The sequence below is a fragment of the Schistocerca gregaria genome, chromosome 1, assembly GCF_023897955.1.
Source record: "Schistocerca gregaria isolate iqSchGreg1 chromosome 1, iqSchGreg1.2, whole genome shotgun sequence".
Lineage (NCBI taxonomy): Eukaryota > Metazoa > Arthropoda > Insecta > Orthoptera > Acrididae > Schistocerca > Schistocerca gregaria.
Genome location: NC_064920.1, coordinates 589,276,209 through 589,299,585, shown reverse-complemented (window position 1 = coordinate 589,299,585; position 23,377 = coordinate 589,276,209). Strand labels below are relative to the sequence as shown.

Genomic DNA, 23,377 nt, shown 5'->3' with positions numbered 1-23,377 from the left:
GGGGATATAAAATGTAGACTGGCAATTGCAAGGAAAGCATTTCTGTTCTGAGGCATCAAGGGATCACCAATTTAGTATTGGATGTCAGCGTGGAGGGTAAAAATTGCAGAGGGAGACCAAGAGATGAATACACTAAGCAGATTCAGAAGGATGTAGGCTGCAGTAGGTACTGGGAGACAAAGAAGCTTGCACAGGATACAGTAGAATGGAGAGCTGCATCAAACCAGTCTCAAGACTGAAGACCACAACAACAACAACATGTCTCTCTTTCCAATCAATAGCTCAATAAATAGTGTCAATACTATGAATACGAACATTCTACATAAAGACCTAAAATTACTTAAATTGGCCCAAAAACGGGACCAATATTCAGGAACACACATTTTCAATAAATTGCCAGTAACCATCAAACACTTGGTTTCAGATAAAGCACCATTTAAACAGAGTTTGAAACACTTTTTGATAGGCAACTCCTTCTTTTCTATAGACGAATATCTGAACTGGACTGTTACATAAGGTTAAGGAAAAATGCTCGTTACATTCCAGTTTTGACAGCACTTGGTCACGACAGTCAAGACTAGGTATATTGTATATGACAAATTTATTAAAAGTGCATAACTATGTTTCATTTTGTCAGTGTATTTATTCTGTATATATTAGCAGTTCCAGTTTACTGTAATGTATTCACCTATTATGACAATCTCCAGACAAAATATCAGGGTAGTGAGTCTTATATTCAAATGTTTTATGTTATACTTTTTGACATGTTCCATCCTCTCATTTTTGGGTCTATGGAATGAAAACTGAATCTAATCTAATTAATCTGATTAGATTTGTAGTGGAAGTACTGTGTTATTCAAGCTTTTGTTATTCATATTCATTATAGCAATAAAAAAAGTTTGTTATGACTATACACATTTATTCAAAAGGTACTCAAAATACAACCACAAGCAAAATACAGTAAAGCAAACAATGGTGGCTATGTTTCATATTTATATTGTCCAAATCTTTGCTGGCCTCTGGCTGATAATGTTATAAAATACATTCTGCAAGTCAGTTACATATTGCAGAATTTTCTTTACCCAATCTAGTTTTATTCTTTTTTACTGGAACAGGTTCACTATACACTTGTTTCTATGGACGTTGCCACTTCTCTAACTCAATACCCTTCTAATGAGCACTAGGTTGAAGGGATACAACCCCATTATACCAAATAATTTGTACAGATATAAAAAAAATCAGTTACCTCCATAAACATAATTTGGAAGGAAAAAATAAATAAAAAATTAACAGTGAGCAACACACTGTAATTCTGCATATGTGATGATGCTAATTTGTCAGTAATGGTCCATTTGAGATCATCTATTGAGCAAGGATTGTCAACATACACTTTGCTTTTTAGTGCTCCCCATAAATAAAAATTACATGACGTTAAGTCTGGGAACCTTGGGGGCTGGAGGCCTCTCCTGACAAACAAATCTGTCTTCAGGGAATACATTGGTGATGTGGGCCATACTTAGGTTGGATGTGCGAGTGGTTGCTCCATCTTGGCAAACTACTGCATACAGCTCTGCTTCTGTTAACTGTGCATAGAAAGTGTCAAAGATCTCTAGATATCTGGCACTGTTTAAGGTGCAATTGAAAAATATAGGGCCAATAATACACATGTCGAACAACACACAACAAACACCTATCCCCTCTGACAGGATAGGTTCTTCATTTGGAATATGTGGGTTGTACTGTGACCATTATCTGGAATTCTGGGAGTTTACATAACCTGACAAATGAGGGTCCATGTAACTGTTAGCTAATGAAATGTATTCCCCCCCCCCCCCCCCCCCCTCCCGATCCACAAATTTCAACTCTTGAACTTCAATTACATGATAGAGGCTTTCAATTTCATATCTTTTAGTACATTATGTATGAGATACGCCAACCTGCTGTGATAAATTCCATACTGACTTGTGAGGACTTCTCGTAATGTCCATGCAGATTCTGTCTGTAGTTTCAGAGGTACTAACTGTCAGTCACCTAAATGGGGTGTGTGGGGGCATCCCAAGGGAAATCTATTTGCAGACTATGTCTGGGGGATAGTTCTTGTCTTTCAAGGACTTTGTGAGACTTTCACCATACTGGGAAAGAGAATTCTTGTTACTGCAGGTATGCCATCCCCAGATGGCCAGAATTTTAGGTGTGTGAGGGATGTTAGGTGTAGAAATTCAGGAACTTTGGGTGGGTTTAATGTGGACAGAACTCCAAATCACAAAGATATCATCAATAAACTGAGCTACACCAGGGGTTTGGGGTTTTAGGAGGCTAGTAAGGTTTTCCCTAGATAACCCATAAACAGGTTGGCATAGGAGGGTCCCGTGTCTGTGCCATAGATTTGTTTGTATACCTTCCCTTCAAAGGAATAGTAGTTATGGATTCAGATAAAGTTAGTAAGATTTATGAGGAATGAGGCAGTGGGTCTGGAGTCTGAAGTATGTTGGAAGAGGTAGTGTTCAATAGTGGGAAAACCATGAGTATGACCCCATGAACCATGGACCTTGCCGTTGGTGGGGAAGCATGCGTGCCTCAGCGATACAGATAGCCGTACCGTAGGTGCAACCACAACGGAGGGGTATCTGTTGAGAGGCCAAACACGTGATTCCTGAAGAGGGGCAGCAGCCTTTTCAGTAGTTGTAGGGACAACAGTCTGGATGATTGACTGATCTGGCCTTGTAAAACTAACCAAAACGGCCTTGCTGAGCTGGTACTGTGAACGGCTGAAAGCAATTTTTCCTGAGGGCATGCAGCTTTACTGTATGGTTAAATGATGATGGCGTCCTCTTGGGTAAAATATTCCGGAGGTAAAATAGTCCCCTTTTGATCTCCGGGCGGGGACTACTCAGGAGGATGTCGTTATCAGGAAAAAGAAAACTGGCGTTCTACGGATCGGAGTGTGGAATGTCAGATCCCTTAATCAGGCAGGTAGGTTAGAAAATCTGAAAAGGGAAATGGATAGGTTAAAGTTAGATATAGTGGAAATTAGTGAAGTTTGGTGGCAGGAGGAACGAGACTTTTGGTCTGGCGAATATAGGGTTATAAATACAAAATCAAATAGGGGTAATGCAGGAGAAGGGTTAATAATGAATAAAAAAATAGGAGTGTGGGTAAGCTACTACAAACAGCATAGTGAACGCATTATTGTAGCCAAGATAGACACGAAGCCCACACCTACTACAGTAGTACAAGTTTATATGCCAATTAGCTCTGCAGATGATGAAGAAATTGATGAAATGTATGATGAGATAAAAGAAATTATTCAGGTAGTGAAGGGAGACGAAAATTTAATAGTCATGGGTGACTGGAATTCGGTAGTGGGAAAAGGGAGAGAAGGAAACGTAGTAGGTGAATGTGGAATGGGGTTAAGGAATGAAAGAGGAAGCCGCCTGGTAGAATTTTGCACAGAGTACAACTTTATCACAGCTAACACTTGGTTCAAGAATCATAAAAGAAAGTTGTATACATGGAAGAAGCCTGGAGATACTGACAGATTTCAGATAGATTATATAATGATAAGACAGAGATTTAGGAATCAGGTTTTAAATTGTAAGACATTTACAGGAGCAGATGTGGACTCTGACCACAATCTATTGGTTATGAACTGTAGATTAAAACTGAAGAAACTGCAAAAAGGTTGGAGTTGAAGGAGATGGGACCTGGATACACTGACTAAACCAGAGGTTGTACAGAGTTTCAGGGAAAGCATAATGGAACAACTGACAGGAACAAGGGAAAGAAATACAGCAGAAGAAGGGATGAAGTAGTGAAGGCAGCAGAGGATCAAGTAGGTAAAAAGACGAGGGCTAGTAGAAATCCTTGGGTAACAGAAGAAATATTGAATTTAATTGATGAAAGGAGGAAATATAAAAATGCAGTAAATGAAGCAGGCAAAAAGGAATACAAACATCTCAAAAATGAGATCGACAGGAAGTGCAAAATGGCTAAGCAGGGATGGCTAGAGGACAAATGTAAGGATGTAGAGGCTTATCTCACTAGGGGTAAGATAGATACTGCCTACAGGAAAATTAAAGAGACCTTTGAAGAAAAGAGAACCAATTGTACGAATATCAAGAGCTCAGATGGAAACCCAATTCCAAGCAAAGAAGGGAATGCAGAAAGGTGGAAGGAGTATATAGAGAGTCTATACAAGGGTGATGTACTTAAGAACAATATTATGGAAATGGAACAGGATGTAGATGAAGATGGAATGGGAGATACAATACTGCGTGAAGAGTTTGACAGAGCACTGAAAGACCTGAGATGAAACAAGACCCCGGGAGTAGACAACATTCCATTAGAACTACTGATGGCCTTGGGAGAGCCAGTCCTGACAAAACTCTACCATCTGGTGAGCAAGATGTATGAGACAGGCGAAATACCCTCAGACTTCAAGAAGAATATAATAATTCCAATCCCAAAGAAAGCACGTGCTGACAGATGTGAAAATTACCAAACTATCAGTTTAATAAGCCACGGCTGCAAATTACTAACACGAATTCTTTACAGACGAATGGAAAAACTGGTAGAAGCCGACCTCAGGGAAGATCGGTTTGGATTCCGTAGAAATGTTGGAACACGTGAGGCAATACTGACCCTATAACTTATCTTACAAGCTAGATTAAAGAAAGGCAAACCTACGTTTCTAGCACTTGACAGTGTTGACTAGAATATTCTCTTTCAGATTCTGAAGGTGGCAGGGGTAAAATACAGGGAGAAAAAGGCTATTTACATTTTGTACAGAAACCAGATGGCAGTTATAATAGTTGAGGGACATGAAAGGGAAGCAGTGGTTGGGAAGGGAGTAAGACAGGGCTGTAGCCTTTCCCTGATGTTATTCAATCTGTATGTTGAGCAAGCAGTGAAGGAAGCAAAAGAAAAATTTGGAGTAGGTATTAAAATCCATGGAGAAGAAATAAAAACTTTGAGGTTTGTCGATGTCATTATAATACTGTCAAAGACAGCAAAGGACTTGGAAGAGCAGTTGAATGGAATGGATAATGTCTTGAAAGGAGGATATAAGATGAACATCAACAAAAGCAAAATAAGGATAATGGAATGTAGTCGAATTAAGTCAGGGGATGCTGCGGGAATTAGATTAGGAAATGAGACACTTAAAGTAGTAAAGGAGTTTTGCTATTTGGGGAGCAAAATAACTGATGATGCTCGAAGTAGAGAGGATATAAAATGTAGACTGGCAATGGCAAGAAAAGCGTTTCTCAAGAAGAGAAATTTGTTAACATCGAGTATAAATTTAAGTGTCAGGAAGTCGTTTCTGAAAGTATTTGTATGGAGTGTAGCCATGTATGGAAGTGAAATGTGGACGAAAAATAGTTTGGATAAGAAGAGAATAGCTCTTTAAATGTGGTGCTGCAGAAGAATGCTGAAGATTAGATGGGAAGATCACATAACTAATGAGGAGGTATTGAATAGGATTGGGGAGAAGAGAAGTTTGTGACACAACTTGACTAGAAGAAGGGATCGGTTGGTAGGAGATGTTCTGAGGCATCAAGGGATCACCAATTTGGTATTGGAGGGGAGTGTGGAGGGTAAAAATTGCAGAGGGAGACCCAGAGATGAATACACTAAGCAGATTCAGAAGGATGTAGGTTGCAGTAGGTACTGGGAGATGAAGAAGATTGCACAGGATAGAGTAGCAAGTAGAGCTGCATCAAACCAGTCTCAGGACTGAAGACCACAACATCAACAACAACCTTCCCTTCAAAGGGATAGTAGTTATGGGTTCAGATAAAGTTAGTAAGATTTATGAGGACTGAGGGAGTGGGTCTGGAGTCTGAAGGATGTCGGAAGAGGTAGTGTTCAATAGTGTGAAAACCATATGTATGAGGGATGTTGGCATACATGGAAGTGACATCAACAGTGATGAATAATGATCCAGGAGGTAAAGGGGTGGAATGCTGGAGAGTTAGTGAAGGAAATGGTTGGCATTATTGACGTGAGAGACCAGTTCTCAGCAATAAGTTGAAGGTATTGGACAATGAGCCAAACATCTTTCAGTGGAAGCACAATAACATGCAGGATTTGTCAAGAGCTTCAAGATCAACAACAACACTTCCACAAGATGCAAAGATTGTGTGATGATTCGGCTTACTTTACAATCAGTGATGAGTTTTTGAAAAAACTGGAATCAAAACGAATATATGAAAAAAAAAGATCTTTAGTGGAGAAATCCCTCTGTGCTGGCATGCCGATGACATTTCTGCAATTGTATACTGTCTTTTAGCATACTCTTCTGGGGCAATGCGGCCAAAGTGAAACAAATATTTATTCTACAAAAGTGAGAGGTAAAAAAAAAAAAAAAAAGTAGCTTGCACACATTTAGAGATTCTCATTTTTCTGCCTAATGAGGCAGAAAAATGAGAATCTCTAAATACTTAAAACTTAGGCGCAAGAGTATCTTCTATAATTTGTCAGAAAGTTCAAATCAGATATGTAACTTCTAGTTAAAACTGATGTTCACATTAAATGTGCTGTCATCTTTGGCATTACATGGTATGAAAAGAAAATAGTACGTGGTAATCTGCACAAGATACAGCCACTTTTTCGGATGACCCAAATTTTACAAAAACTTTTACGTACCTCTGCATATATGTCCATATACGTGTGTTGCCGACATTTTTGAGAACAAAGTGTAAATATATTAAAAACTCCACATGGTTTGACATTTATAAATCAATATTCTCCCAAATGCATTGTCAAATGAATAAAAGGTGAAAGTACAACATCCATAGCACCAGTTGAGTAAAACTACATGCCATGTCGATAACTTCATAAGCACTAAACTGAGGTGCTGCAGCACCCTTGTGACTTGTCGTGTAGATGTCAGCTGGCAACATCATATTAATTGGTGTTATATATTGAAATATTTTTAAATTAGACCCACAAAAATTTTTATACACAATTTAAAAAATATATATAATGCTATAGGAAGCAGAATGGTAAAGCTTTACACCTGATTCATGCACAGATATATGGGTTATTTCACCAATATAAATTACATGTATGGACAAATGTAATGGTAACAAACGTTTACAATCCTCCTAGACCATCATTATGTGCTACAAGGTGCTCAATACACCACAATAGCTGATGACCTTACATGATGATTTTTTATTTGTATCCTATACATACCATTCACTAATCCACCCAAGCCTACTCATACAAAAAACGATTGTACGTACCTTACAACAATAAATTGAGAAACCATGGGAAGGGGGTGGGAGGATGGGTGGATAGAGGGGAGGGGAAGGGGGCATGGGGTAGGGGAAAGTGGGAGGGGGAAAGGAGGCAATGACGGAGGGGGGGGGGGGGGGGGGGGCAGGATGGGGATGGAATTCTAGAGGGTTAGGGAAATGTATAGGGAACGGGGCAGAAAGAGGAGGTGGGGGGGGGGGGGGGGGTGAGAAAAAAAATTGAATTTACGGTATGTTTGTAAAGATCAACAGTTAAAATATGGTGCTGGAAAGGAAATAATAATGTACTAATGCCACCAACAGCCAATATGACAGTAACAACCACTCAACTCCCAGCAGGACAAATCATCCCACCATCAACAGCCAGCCCAGCAGCAGAAATCAATCCACCACCATCAGGCAGTACAACAGCAACAACCAATCAACTCCTAAACAGAAAAATCAAACAACCATTGCACATAATGGATATTTTAGTTCCAGTGAGCCTAAGGCAAATACAAAGGTAAGAAACGTTTTTTTCGTGATTGTACTGGTTCCGCAACATTTTCAGCAAAAACTGTAAATAAGGAAAAAGAGAATAGGAGTGTAAAAATCATATAAAGAAAGCTATTCTTGAAACCTTACACAAAAAACAGCAATTTTTAAATGCACTTGAACATAAATGGCATGGTTACAACCCATCAAAATAAAAGAATGAAAACAATTGATGAACTACAAATTTTACTCTCAGAATGTAAAGATATGAAAATTGTTTGTTTAAATGAGCATTAGCTTACAAACGATAAAATCATGGTTGTAAATAAGTTAAAAAATTTCAATGTAGCCTCAAGTTTTTGTAGAACAAATAGTACTCATGGGGGCTCATGCATACTTGTAAATAGCGCTAAATGAAGAAGGAATATTTGAAAGCTGCTCAGTTGAATTAGAAGCACAAAATATTATTATTGTTTCTATATATAGAATCCCAGGTGTAGAGATAACAATATTATTTTTACCAAAATTAAAAAATCTTTTACAAGAAGTCATCAATGAGTAAAAGGTATTAATAGCAGCTGATTTCAATATAAATTTATTAAATTAAACAAATGACTCAATAAAGTTTATGGACTTATTTGCTTCTGTCTCGGGTTCTTCGGCCGACGTTCGTGTGATGATTTTGCTGACGTTTCGCCAGCACGAGTGGCTGGCATTGTCAAAGCTTCACCCTCCATTGCCGGAGGTGAACTGGAGCCGGGCTCGCGGCCGCAGACTATATGTACCTTGCGCGCCAACGTCCGAGGGCTTCTCCGCGGTCATTTCCGCGGTCATTTCCGGTGCGTTTCTCCTCTTGCTACCTGCTACGGTCGTTCTCTGCAGTACGGGAAGCCAGGAGCCGTTTACCTTAAGGCTTTCTTCTTTCTTGTTGAAGCTGTTCCCGTGTTTGTGTATTTCTACAGCTTCTCTGTACAAGCGGGTGTGATAGTGCTTCTCTACAGCCAGAACTTCCGTGTCGGTGAATTTTATTACATGTACCTGGTCGGTCTCACTCAGTGCGTGTTCTGCCACGGCCGATTTTTCCACCTGTCCCAACCTGCAATGTCGCTTATGTTCTTTGATCCTGGTGTTGATTGATCTTCCAGTCATTCCGACATAAACTTTCCCGCATGTGCATGGTAAGCAGTATATTCCTGACATTGCAAGTGGGTCCCTTTTATCCTTTGCCGATCTAAGACATTCTTTGATCTTCCTTGTCAGTTTGAAAATTGTCTTTACGCCGTGCTTGTGTAATATACGGCCGATTCTGTCCGTCACTCTGGGAATGTATGGCAGAAAGGCCGTACCCGACATTTCTTTTTCTGGTTTCTTACTTCGCCGGTGGTTTGGCTCTGTTACACTTCTAATATCATTTGTGGAGTACCCATTGCTCCTCAGAACACTTTCCAGGTGTTGCATTTCGCGTTTAAGGTGCTGCGGCTCACATATTCGTGCTGCTCGCGTTACGAGCGTCTGAATCATGCCTCTTTTCTGGCTCGGGTGGTGGTTTGACAGTTTGTGCAGATATCGGTCCGTGTGCGTCGGTTTTCGGTACACGCTATGTCCCAGGTTTTGGCCATCCCTTGTGACCAGCACATCTAGAAATGGTGTGGAATTACCATGGAAGTGGAAAAGGACAAAAAACTACCATTTCTAGATGTGCTGGTCACAAGGGATGGCCAAAACCTGGGACATAGCGTGTACCGAAAACCGACGCACACGGACCGATATCTGCACAAACTGTCAAACCACCACCCGAGCCAGAACAGAGGCATGATTCAGACGCTCGTAACGTGAGCAGCACGAATATGTGAGCCGCAGCACCTTAAACGCGAAATGCAACACCTGGAAAGTGTTCTGAGGAGCAATGGGTACTCCACAAATGATATTAGAAGTGTAACAGAGCCAAACCACCGGCGAAGTAAGAAACCAGAAAAAGAAATGTCGGGTACGGCCTTTCTGCCATACATTCCCAGAGTGACGGACAGAATCGGCCGTATATTACACAAGCACGGCGTAAAGACAATTTTCAAACCGACAAGGAAGATCAAAGAATGTCTTAAATCGGCAAAGGATAAAAGGGACCCACTTGCAATGTCAGGAATATACCGCTTACCATGCACATGCGGGAAAGTTTATGTCGGAATGACTGGAAGATCAATCAACACCAGGATCAAAGAACATAAGCGACATTGCAGGTTGGGACAGGTGGAAAAATCGGCCGTGGCAGAACACGCACTGAGTGAGACCGACCAGGTACATGTAATAAAATTCACCGACACGGAAGTTCTGGCTGTAGAGAAGCACTATCACACCCGCTTGTACAGAGAAGCTGTAGAAATACACAAACACGGGAACAGCTTCAACAAGAAAGAAGAAAGCCTTAAGGTAAACGGCTCCTGGCTTCCCGTACTGCAGAGAACGACCGTAGCAGGTAGCAAGAGGAGAAACGCACCGGAAATGACCGCGGAAATGACCGCGGAGAAGCCCTCGGACGTTGGCGCGCAAGGTACATATAGTCTGCGGCCGCGAGCCCGGCTCCAGTTCACCTCCGGCAATGGAGGGTGAAGCTTTGACAATGCCAGCCACTCGTGCTGGCGAAACGTCAGCAAAATCATCACACGAACGTCGGCCGAAGAACCCGAGACAGAAGCAAATAAGCAGTTTGTCAACAAGTGGCCACGAAAGTCTTAACAATTTTGTGTTTTATGGACTTAATCCAAAAATTTGGTTTCAAGGTAAACTTTATGGAAATCACAAGAGAAATCGAAAATAAAGGAAGCTGTATTGATAAAATTTTAGCAAATTATAAATTTGATGATGCAAAGAAGTCATGTGTGGAATTAGGACACTCAGACCACTCTGCTCTGTTCATTGAAATAGCAAATGCAAATGAACCAAGTACTAGAAATACTTATAGCAAAAGGCATTTTACTGCTGAAAATTCGAAACAGTTCTGTTCTAAATTAGAAGAGGTGAAGTGGCAAGTTGAAGATGATACTCCAATCTCTGTAAAATTTAACAGGTTTGTAGAAAGATACTTACATGTATTTAGTGAAATATTTCCACTTAGAGTATTCCACACAAAGGTGTCAAATAAGCTAAATTGGATTACCATTGGAATAAAAATATCCAGTTGGAAAAAAAGACAACTGCACAAGGAGTTGAAATACAACAAAGAGCCTGTTTTCATAAATCAAGTCAAATGGTATAAAGGCTTATTTAAAAGGGTAGTGATAGCTGCAAAAGAAATGGTACATAATAAATACATCTTGGCTCATGAAAATAAATCAAAGGCAGTCTGGTCTGTCATAAAATCAGAACTGGGGATGAGAACTAACAGCAAAGTTATCACTAAAATTAAGATGGGAAATAACACTATAACAAATCCTACTCTGATTTCAGAATCTTTTGACAATTTTTTTATAAATGTATCAAAATCAGTTGCCGATGTAGAGAGTTATACGGAAAAAGTACAATTAGGTCAGAAGGCAGAAGAATGCTTTAATAAATTTAAAAAAATTTCAACCAAAGATGTAGAGAACACTATATTACAGCTCAAAAACAAAAATTCTGCAGGGTGGGATGGCATACCTACTAAAGTAGTTAAATCAGCTGCCAGGATATATTACAGCTCAAAAACAAAAATTCCGCAGGATGGGATGGCATACCTACTAAATAAGTAGTCAAGTCATCTGCCAGGATAATAGTTCACCCCCTTTGCTCAATAATCAATAAATCACTTGAAGAAGGCCACTTTCCAGATGCCCCGAAGCATGCAGAGGTAAAACCTTTGTTCAAAAAGGCTCAAGAGACGATATGGGGAACTACCGCCCAATCTCTATTCTCCCAGTTTTCTCAAAAATATTTGAAAAAGTGGTAGTAATTCAAATGAAAAAATTATAGAAAAATCAGACATACTGTCAGATAATCAATATGGCTTTCAGAAAGGTAAAAACACATTAAACGCCATAAATGAGTTTGTGAAAAAAATTTGTTCTGCCTTAGAGAAGTCTAGCAAAATTGCAGGATTGTTCTGTGACCTCACAAAAGCATTTCATTGTGTAAACCATCAATTGCTCCTGTATAAAATGGAAAAATACAGAATTGGAGGTCGTGTTTTAGAGTGGTTCAGGTCATACCTCACAAAGAGAAAGCAAGGAGTAGTTATATCATCAAGCAAGGGAAATTTCTTCTCTGAACAGATGATTATTTCACAAGGCATTCCACAAGGCTCAATTCTGGATTCAATTTTATTCTTACTTTACATAGATGACTTGCCACTAAACATAAATTCACACTCAGTTTTATTCGCTGATGATACATCTGCCCTCGTCAAAAGCTATCACTCATAACGAATTCCCTCAACTGTCAAAAATCTACTAGACAGTTTAGAAAACTGGTTTCAACTAAATTGGTTAAAATTGAATACTGGAAAAACACATTTACTACAGTTTAAAACTAAAAACTCTAAGATAAATGTAATTCATATTATGTGCAGAAACCAGGAACTGAAAGAATCAGATTGTGTTAAATTTTTAGGAATACATTTGGACCAAAATTTATCCTGGTCATTACATATAGAATACTAAGCAAATAAGTTAAACAGCCTGACCTTTGCTATGAAGATTTTGTCATATTCAACTATCATGGAGATAAGAAAAGTAGTTTATCACAGCTATTTTGACCTGTTATAAAGGTATGGCATTATCTTTTGGGGTAATACAAGCAAAATCATTAGAATATTAAAATTTAAAAAAATCAATTGTTAGAAATATGTGTAATGCAAGACCAAAAGAATCTTGTCACCTACTGTTAAGAAATCTAAACATATTAAATGCCCCCTGTTTGTACATCTATGAATGATTATTTTTCTAAACAGTAACCCTATGTTATTCGAAGACAACAACTTTAAGCATCAAAACAGCACTAGGAACAAGACAAACTTCATGCTTCCTACTGACAGGTTAAAGTAACATGCACAAACACCAGAATATATGGGCATGAAAATCTACAACATGCTAAAAAAGAAACAAATAAACAGCATGGAGCTAGGGCAACTGAAACCAAAGCTGCACATGTTATTAGTGGAGAAATGTTATTACTCCATAATACAGTTTATGAATGATGATGTGGAAGTCTGAGCAAGGAAACATCCCCTTTAAATTAAGCTTAGCAGTTTTGTGTCAAATAAATGATTGTAAAAATATGTTCAATACGTAAATGCTGTTGTTATATATTACTTTGTTACACATGTATACTGGAGTGTTGATACATTCTGTTTGTAATACTGTATATACAAATTGTAATTGTAATGTAAATGTAATGTTGACGAGTCCCCATTACATCAGATCTGTGATTTGACTTTGTATGTTACGGGATAGTAAAAATTCTGATTCTGATTGTAGTGAGCATAAACTAACATAATCATAAGAGCAGGGTAACAGCTAAGCAGAATCAGAGTTCTATTGTTGTGGTGAGACTCGCAGTGTGGTAACTGTTATACTTGATACCATATTTTGTTTTATAAATGATCATCTGTCATTATATTAGCATATTGTGCAATCTATTCACAATTAGCTATACAATACTGTCAGTGGTTCATCAAAATATGCTCATTGCTAATATTTCTCAGGCCTGCCCATGAGCCTAGATGATTGCAAGTGTTACCACAACAACAGAACTCTTAATTCAGCTTAGCTGTCATCCTACACTTGTGATTATGTTAGTTTATGCACATTATGGCAGTAGTATATTATTATTTCCTTTACAGCACCATATTTTAACTGCTGATCTTTGCAAATGTACTGTAAATTGAATGTGGCAAGCAAATGTTTTTATTCTTGTCATGATAAATAACTTTTAACCATGTACCACCCCACTCCCTCTTTTTCTTTTCTCCACCCATCCTCTTTCCACCCCTTTCCCTATACATTTCTCTAACGCTGTATGATTCCTTCCCTCGTTGCCTCCTTTCGCCCCTTTCCCCACCCCTCCCCATGGCCCCCTTTCCCCCCCCCCCCATCCTCCCACCCCCTCCCCCTGTTTTTAGATTTATTGCTCTATGGTGCATACAATAATTCTTTTGTATGATTAAGCTTGGATGGATTAGTGAATGGAATGTCTAGCACATAAATAAAAAGATCATCATGTATAGTGGGTGAGCTCATTGACTGTTGTGGTGTATTGAGCGCCTTGTAGCACATAATGACAGTTAGGAGGATTACAAACATTTGTTACCATTACGTTTTTCCATACATGTAATGTATATTTGTGGAACGCACCACATCTCTATATACATGAATCAGCGTAAGGACATACCTTTGTGTCTCTTATAGTACATAATATGTTGGTTTTTTTTTAAACTGTGTATAAAAAGATCATGAGTCTAATTTCAAAATATGTCAATACACTGCTGATTAATAAGATGGTGCGACCTGACGTCTACATGACAAGTCACAAGGGTGCTGTGGTGACTCGGTTTAGTCCATATGAGGTTTTCAACATGGTGTATAGGTTTACTCAATTGGTGCTGTGTACATTGTACTTTCACCTTTTATTCATTTGGCAAGCCATTTGGGAACATTCTGTTTTATAAACGACAAACCATGTGGAGTCTTGTTTAATGTATTTACACTTCTTTCTCAAAATGTCGAAGACATCATATGTGTGTGAACAAATGTAAAAGTTTTTGAAAAATCTTGTGCAGATTACTGAGTACCTGTTTTCTTTTTATACACTGTAATGCCAATCTGAGGATGACAGCACAATTCTGTCATAACTAGTAATTGGAATAAAAGTCTTAAAATCAAGTGATCTGGGACCAAGACACCCTCCCACACACACACACACACACACACACACACACACACACACACACAAAGTAGCTGTCTTTCTGCTCACTAAGTAACATAGAAGTAATTTTCATACTAATGTGGACAGATTGGCATAACTGGTTACTAGCATGCTTTACAGAAGTAGCGGACAGTGCCTGCTTCAGTGAAGTAGGTTGTGTCTCCCCTTCATCCATGAAGGGTCTGCATTATTATGAAATTTATGGCACACAGTGTGAAAATGAGTGAATGAGAGAGTATCCTTTTACAAACATGTCATTTCCATAATGGACATTCTTCATGATGACATCGATATATACAATAAGTACAATAATGCTTGCAGTTGTACAGAACAATTAATACTGTATTTTACCTGCCAGAAGATTTTTTATAAAAGATGTTTTATTAAATATTAAGATTTTTTATTAAATACTAAATACTAATACAATCTTTAATAATACAATCTTTAATAATTGCAGGTACTGTTTTCTCTACAGGCAGCTCGTAAATTTGATCAACAGGACAGTGTGATGAAGAAAAGTTAACATGCCCAACAGAAGTCAGAAGCCCTATATCTGTTTTTCAGCAAACACTTCAAAGATATCAGGCTCCATAAGTATTTTCACTGCATATGGTGATGAAGTGTAAATACTATTTGAATGAAATACAAGTTGCAGTAACATTGTTAGCTGAACACAACTGTTTCTGTTCGCATATTTATAAGAAATCATCTACTCAAATATATACAGATCTTCAATAAACACCGTGAACTGCTGTAAAAGGTTCATTTAATACTAAATGTACTATTGTGTTTAGAATAAACTTTCATACTCATAGTTAGTCACATTCCATTGTGAATATAGTAGCATTATTTCTCATAACAAAGCCGATGCAAAAGTTGAGGCATTGCTCCCCACATTTTTCAGTTTAGTTGATACCTCTGGGAGATTTCAGAATGAATCTGTTGCATATGGTTGACTGGGGTAAGTAGAAAAAGAAAGTTGCTTGTCTGTCTATCAGTATCTCTTATCTTCAGTTTCTGCCACAATATTAAATAATATGTTCAACATAAAATAGACAACAGCCCAAAACTTATTTATTTAGGAATGCCTCAGCCTAAAAAGTTAAAGCGATAATGAAAACAGTTAGTCACTTAGAGTTCAGGTATGATTTCAATATCTAATTCAGAATTTAACTGCTAGTAATGGTTGTTTAAATGTACTGGTTTAATAACAGTTTCTTTATTTTTCCAATTCGTGCAATAATAAAGTGAAGCAAATACAATAATTGCTCACATCTGCAAATATAGACTTTGATTCATTTCTCAATAAGGTTGAAACTTTGCTAAACAGGCTTCATCTAGGCCCAAAATAAGGGCAACTGAACATTTGTTTCCTTGAAACCACTGCAAGGAATGAACCAATACTTGACATAACAACCACTTCCAATTTAAAACAAACAATAACAGCTAAAACAATAATCACAATAAATAAAACTCCTACCCTGCATCAAATACAAGGTAAGCACACTTGAGAAATATGTTTCATGTGTAGTCACACACAATGGACAATAAGCACAAATTGTTTTCCCATGTTCCTATGTCAATAAATGACAATGTGAAAGAAATTTATAAAATTGAGAAATGTGAATGGAACTTTTGATTGTTTCCATGTACCTGCATAAGCTAGGAGGAAAGAAAGGCAGATTGTACAACTTGCTGGTTTAAATCCGGGTTATCTATTTCCCCTATGTTTACTATGACGTGTGGAGTTGCGGCCATTGCAAGTGGAAATACCTGCTACACCACTCTTCAATTAATTTCAATATTGCTGCAATGGCGAGGTATTAGGGTGTAGTGCCTAAGTTCTTAAACAATTGCCCATGTTTCATGACGAGGCAATGTCAAGATCTGGATGTTTTTCAGTATCTTGTTAATTGATTACTTTTTTCCATGTTTTGTTATCAGTAAGTCAAGGAGGAAAAAATGACAACAGTCTTTTAGTTTTGCATAGCAGCATGTTGTCCTCAGAATATTTTTCCTTATTTATGAATCATCCTATGTAAAAACCTAAATACAAATTTTAATGAGCATGAAGCAAAAATGGTAATTCTCTCAGGCCACATATTCCTTGGACAAAACTATTACTGCGCTGCCAACAAAACTTTCTATAGCATGAGTTGCAATTTTGAAATTTGATTTCATTTCAGAACATTAGCAAAATAATCTCAAGTAATAGGTTTGACAGTTATCTTACGAAACACACAATTTACAGAAAAGGCAAAAATTAATATCTAATGAAAAATTTATGTCAGGATCAGGAAATATACCTAAAAAGTATACTGCAGGCAAAAATTAATATCTAATGAAAATTCAATGTCAGGATAGGAAATAAACATACAGTACTTGATTGTCTTAAAATTGTGAAAGTGATTAAAACAAAGGTGTTTTTCACTGCAGCTGATGAAAATATTTTGCTGATGCCAGCCAACATATGGAGAAACCATCACCATGATAAAATAAGGGATATCAGAGAGGTATTTCTTTTTCAGTGCAATGTACAAGATTGGAATAATAGAGAACTATTGTGAAGGTGGTTTGATGAACCCTCTGCCAGACTCTTAAATATAATTTGCAGAGTATCCATATAGATGTAGATGAAATAATTCTACAGGTCATCTGGACTGTATTGCATGTCATCAATAAACTATTTGACAATAGTTTCAACAGAACAACAGCTTCATTAAAAACAACTTTTCTAGCAATTGGCATAAAACAGTTTCAAACAGTACATATGTACATCCAAAACAAAGGCATCAGTGAAGGAGATTTGTTGCAGTTTAACTCAACTTTGCACAAAATAAGCTGCCACAGTATTTGAATTATCTGTTTTGCTCCACAGTATTCTATCCTGTGAGCCAGCTAATAAGGAAGCCCCCAGGCTAAATATTAGTCACTACCTTAAAAGAGAACATTAATCACTTTGAAGTGTAGAAGTGGCACCAGGGTGGAATGTGAACCTCCATCACTGTTGTAAATCATGGCAGTGAAGTGTTGTGTATGTGCTATGCGGTTGTATGGAACTCAGTTAGATGATTTGATGTGGAGACTGTCCAATATATCTACAAGGAGTAATGTACCACTTGCAACAATGTAACATGGCATAAAAACAATGGCCATAAAAAATACACAAGTATCGTGCCTTGTCAATGACAACTGGTTTCAGTCTAGAAGGGAACTTCTGATGTCAATGAATGCAGTTATAATTGCACTATCATGTTTTTTTAAAAAAAATTCAATGACATTGGTCACTCTGTAATAATTTTCCACCCAATTTTGTATATCTCCAGCTCTTTTAGACTTAGAGAGATAGGTTTTTTTGTGTTTTGTACAGAAATGTTTGGTCCATATGTTGGTTAACATGCTACAGTGCATTTCAATAGCCAAATGTCTGCTGGTGCACTTGTAAACAAGAGTCATTTTCTTGGAAAAACACATCTCGTTGGTTGCTACTGTTTGTGATTACAAAGTTTCTTGGAAGATTTAGTGTGATATATAGTAATCTGTTTTTCTAGAATGATGAAAACAAAAAGTGTTTTAGAGAAATATAAATTCAGAGAAAATCAGCACCAGAAAACTGTAGAAAATGAACATCAGAATCAGTGCAACAGCACCATGTAAACACCACTAAGTGCTACAAGAAAGAAGATAACAGCTGTTACGTGTACGGAAGTAGATGAAAGCTGTGGAAGAACAAATATTACAGTAGATCTAGAATTACTGCAGTGTGTTCTAAGTGAAATGGTGGCCTGCAAATTTTGTGGTGGTCAAGTCAGCTTTTGTGTGAAGATGCAAGTACTAGTAGATTTAGTACGTAAATTGAAGAAAGTGTGGCAGTGTCTGCAGCAGTCAAAAACTATTTTAACCCCACAAAACTGTTTTAACAGTAATTTATATGATACTAATGTGAGGTCAGTGTATGGTCTTCAGTGCATAAGGAAGGGTTTTACAGGTGGTAAAGTGCTTTGTGTCGTAATGAATTTGTCACCCTACAAATCGTCACAGGTACACTAACTGCATATTGGATGCTATCACTACAGTAGCAGAATATTCAATGAAATCCACAGCTAAAGAAGTAGCAGAAATTAATGACAACAGAAATGACATTCCTGTTGCCTTCGATGGAAGCTGGCAGAAGAGAGGGCACACTTCAAAAATTAGCTATTATACAGTAACAAGTGCTGACACAGGTAAAGTTGCTGACTCTCAGATAAATACTAAATGTTGCCATGGATGCTCAGTAATAAGCAAAGATTGAAACAGGATGGCTCTTCACAAAACTAGCAGTGTGAAAAACTAAGAAGACTCAAGTGGAGGAATGGAAGTTTTCGCTGCTGTAGCTGTCTTCAGTAATTATGCTGTAATAAGAATATTTATTACTTTTTTCCCAAAAGAACTGGGATGCATGGAAATTAAATTCATAACTATACTCTGAATAACAATATCACAGCCATTTAGGGCCAGTAAGTTGCACGAAGATCATTTAATTTACAGTGAAAATTTTAGACAAATCTGTTCAGTAGTTTCTGATAAAACGGGTCATTAATTTGCTTAATATAACAATCATCAGCATAGGGCCTACTGTCCCATGTTCATGTAATGGGCATTTAGAGTTTGGTACCTCACACAAGATCATAGCTCATATCAGCACACAAAGCTGCACCTCTTAAATTGACTGAAAACACAGAAACTCGGCGGTAGCTGACAGAAGCTGTGTTGTGTGATCTGATGAGTCCGCAATTTTGTCTCTTCACAGACAGTACTTGGTGAGAAGTGCAGGCAAACATTCCCATGAGGTATTTCACTTAAAGTGTGTACAAGATATACCATGAACTGGGCACACTCGTTCAGGTATCAAGAATCTAAACCAGAGTGTTTATTGCAACATTAACAGTGACAAAATTTGAACGCTTTATTCTACATATTCATTATGAATATGCTGTGAAACACTAATGTCTTCCAGCATGACAACAGCTGTGTTTACAGAGCTGCAAATATAATTTCTGGTGTGATAAGCATGCAGGCACCCTATCACATCTTGACTAGACCACTAAATCACATACAATTAAATCCACAGAAAATTCAGTGATCAGTGAGTGAAACACAGAAATCAGCATCACCACAACTGATAGCTCTACGGGATCTAATCATTAATGGAATGAAAGGCTTCAGCTGGCTATGGCAGAAACTCAACAAATTTAGGCTATTATCATGGCTATTATCATATGGTATTAGTGTGATATCTCCTGGGGTTGACTTAACATTTTGTCTGCTGTGGTCACTAATTCGGTGTAATGTGCTACCTCCAACTGGAATCAAATTGGCAGAATGAGTCTAAGAGGCATGGAGAATACTGTGGTTACTTTCCATGGTGTTTCACAGTAATAGAAGACATAGCAGAAAAGTGTTGACCCCAAGAAGAGAGGTGTGCAGTTAGATCACTTATGGCATGCAGTTAGATTACTTATAGCATCCATACTTATGACAAATACCACAGTAGTTTCTGTATTATGTAATGTCTATATGTCTAAGAGCACAAGTTATTTTGGATTCAGAATACACAGCTACCAGTTCAAGAATCACTGACAGGCACAGTGGTCTCCACGAAACTCCCTCCCCCCCCCCCTCCCCCCCCTCTCTCTCTCTCTCTCTCTCTCACACACACACACACACACACACACACACACACAGAGAGAGAGAGAGAGAGAGAGAGAGAGAGAGTTCCTCTTCAGCACAGGTGAAATGTAAAATTCCAATGTAGCATTTAGCAATATGCAAAAGTCACCTAACAAAACCTTCCTCAAACACTATTTGAGCTTTCTAGGTGCCAACAGGAGACCATAAGCCGCATTTGACTGGGCCAAGAGAAATGTGTATGTCTATCACACAAACAAATTTGAACCACTATCATACAATGTGTCTACTTTGTCAACCAAAATACCACCTAGCATATAGTTTCCAACTGTCCCCAGTGATCAATAAGAACTCAGTCAACAGCATTGCTATGTTAATCCTGAAGCAGATGAATGAACTAAAGACTCAACTGGAACTCTATGACTGCATGAACTTATGAGTGACTGTACACAATTCTTTAGATGTTGTACAGGTTTTGGACTATCAAAAAGCTTGACACTTTCTGAAAGCTGATGCATATAAGTTCTGAATGTTTGTATTGTTATTCATAAAGAAACTGTTCCTGGTCCTTGAGAGATGTTGAAGGAGGTTAAAGGACCTTTAATTACTTTTCCAATACAGATCACATGGACCCACTCATATTCAAATACAGCAACTGTGGAGACCAGGGAAGACAGAAGTGACAAATATGCTCAATGAATACAATGAGGTAAATTATCAGAAATCCAAGTAAGTGACTCAACAATGGATCTATATGAGGTTCACACTGAAAATGTGAATGATTTTTCTTTTTTTAACCTAAAAGTGGATTTCAGTCTGAGTCAGTGGATTGGTTGCTTGCATTTTGGGGTTCTCCTCTTATCATGGCACATTCTTCAAATGATCCTTTGAATTTAGATATGAATGAAATTTTCTTAAGGGTAAGAGATGGTCTGATACACAGCAACAGCAATCACAGAGGAATCTCTGAATGACTGAATACTATACCTACTGCATCACTGAGGATATTCAATGTGTCCTTGGGACTCATTATGTGGCTACATAAAATCTTGCATAGTAGGCTTTAAGTCACATGAAATAGTAGTACGTGGATACCACACTGTTTTACCCAAAGAAAATTCGAGTTTTGTTAGAAGCTGCATAACAGGTTTCATTTTAGCATGTCAAACTGATACTCAACCACTTAAATGGCAATACAAAGGGACTATACAATGAAATACATTTAATAAAAGTGATTGGAGCAAGGAGTGTGAGCGAAACAATCATGTGCACCACTTTATGCTGCTAGCACGCATATAACTATCGTCATAATTGCCAAACATGCAAGTAAGTACACTATAATGTGTGTCCCTAATATCAGCATAAGAGCCACTGTGGGATCTTGTTCTACAGTCATTCTGCATCCACATTACAGCCTCATGTGGTTTCAATCTTTTAAAAGTTAAGCATTTCTAAATCGTCTTCAACTTATAATGTCTTACGGCTTGTGTCAATTTATAGTTTTTCAAAACCGTAAGTCTTCATCCAGTTAGGGTTTCCCAAACATTAAATAATATTTATTTTTTTAACAAGGAGATCCGTTATTGATTACTCTCACTTCTATCGTTTTTGGCCTTTCACCATGTCAGCCAGCATAATTAACCCACAGATCCATTCAGTATAATACATCACACATAATGCCTTACTGTATTGATGTTTCTGATATAATCATACAACTGACACAGACTTCAGATGACATAATAGTACTTCCAATTTCACATCCAAAAGGTATGCCTCTGCCCTCAGTCTGTCAATATCCATTTTCTTATGTTTTGTAACATCCAAATTTTATGTCTGCAGTTAGTTGTCTATAATTTTCTTTTGATGGTCATAATTTTATAGGGTAATTATTTGAACATAGTACATCATAAAAAGTACTAACCAATATGTACAAAACATCATCAAACTTATTTTCTGTTTGATATGTTTTCAAGGCTTTATCTGATACAGTTAAATTTTCAGCAAACACTCACGAATATCACTTTGTCTTTACCTCTACCATGTTAAGTGTGAGTGTGAGATAATTTGCCCACAATGCTGACGCTTTTGGAAGGCAGTCCAACCAAATAATCAGAGATGAAAAAGTAAATCTCCAACAGTTTATACTGACATTCTGGGTGACTCATTCCAGCAGAAGGCATTAACATTCCATTCATACCAAGTAGAAGCGATGGTAATTTGCATGCACATGGCACTCCAGTAAGGTAAAAGACAACCACAGTAGCTGTGCACAATCACATGATCAACCACAATGGATGTCACTGTAACATCATGCCCTTCCCAAGTAGTATTGAGCAGATGTTACATGTGATGCCAATGCCATGATTGTGGGTAAAATAAAATGCATGCTCCATTGTGAATTTTGCTGTTGAGATCTTCAGTCTGAAAACCAGTTTGATGCAGCTTTCCACACTTGTATATCTTGTGTATGTATCTTCATCTCTGCATAACAAATGCAACCTACATCCACTTGAACCTATTTACTGCATCCAAGCAGTAAGCTCTCTTTACTATTTTTATTACCCATCCTCTCTTTCACTACCAAAGTAACAATTCCTTGATGCCTCAGAATATCTCCTATAAACACATCCTTTGATGACTCAGGATGTCACCTGACAACATATACTTTTTTTTTTTTAAATCAAAGTCTGTCATAATGCTCTCTTCTCTCCGAATCAGTTCAGTTCCTACTTATTATTTACATGATCTGCCCTTCTAATATTTCCATTCTGATCGGCACCACAGTCTGTATTTGTGGAAAGGTAGCATTTTTGCCTGGTGACAGGTATGATAATTTATTCAATTTCTTGCCTCCATAACCTCAGTGTGCACAATATCGCAAAACATGATAGGCACTTATTAATTAATGTTCCTGATTTTTGACAGGACAGTTGTTCCATTTTTACTGTGACGTACGCTATGGCACTTTATATCCACTTGAAAAAGTCCACCAGGCTCAAATTCATCTGCATCTAAATACATACATTATAAGTCACCACATGATGCATGGCACAGGGTACCTTGTCCCACTGCTACTTTCC

General features: G+C 37.8%; 1 protein-coding gene across 4 annotated transcripts in view; it reads left to right on the top strand.

Moving 5' to 3' along the window:
* The window catches only part of LOC126357498 (protein SERAC1), a 144,288-nt gene extending 128,847 nt beyond the window's left edge, over window positions 1-15,441 (top strand). For 2 of the 4 annotated variants that reach the window (XM_050007462.1, XM_050007463.1), the window contains 2 exons: window positions 7,596-7,761; window positions 15,085-15,441. In XM_050007462.1, the coding sequence (XP_049863419.1) occupies window positions 7,596-7,761; window positions 15,085-15,150 (232 nt within the window). In that variant the 3' untranslated portion in view covers window positions 15,151-15,441. The remainder of the gene's footprint in view (window positions 1-7,595; window positions 7,762-15,084) is intronic. The other 2 variants (XM_050007464.1, XM_050007465.1) reach the window with 1 other exon arrangement.
* The last annotated feature ends 7,936 nt before the right edge of the window (window positions 15,442-23,377 follow it).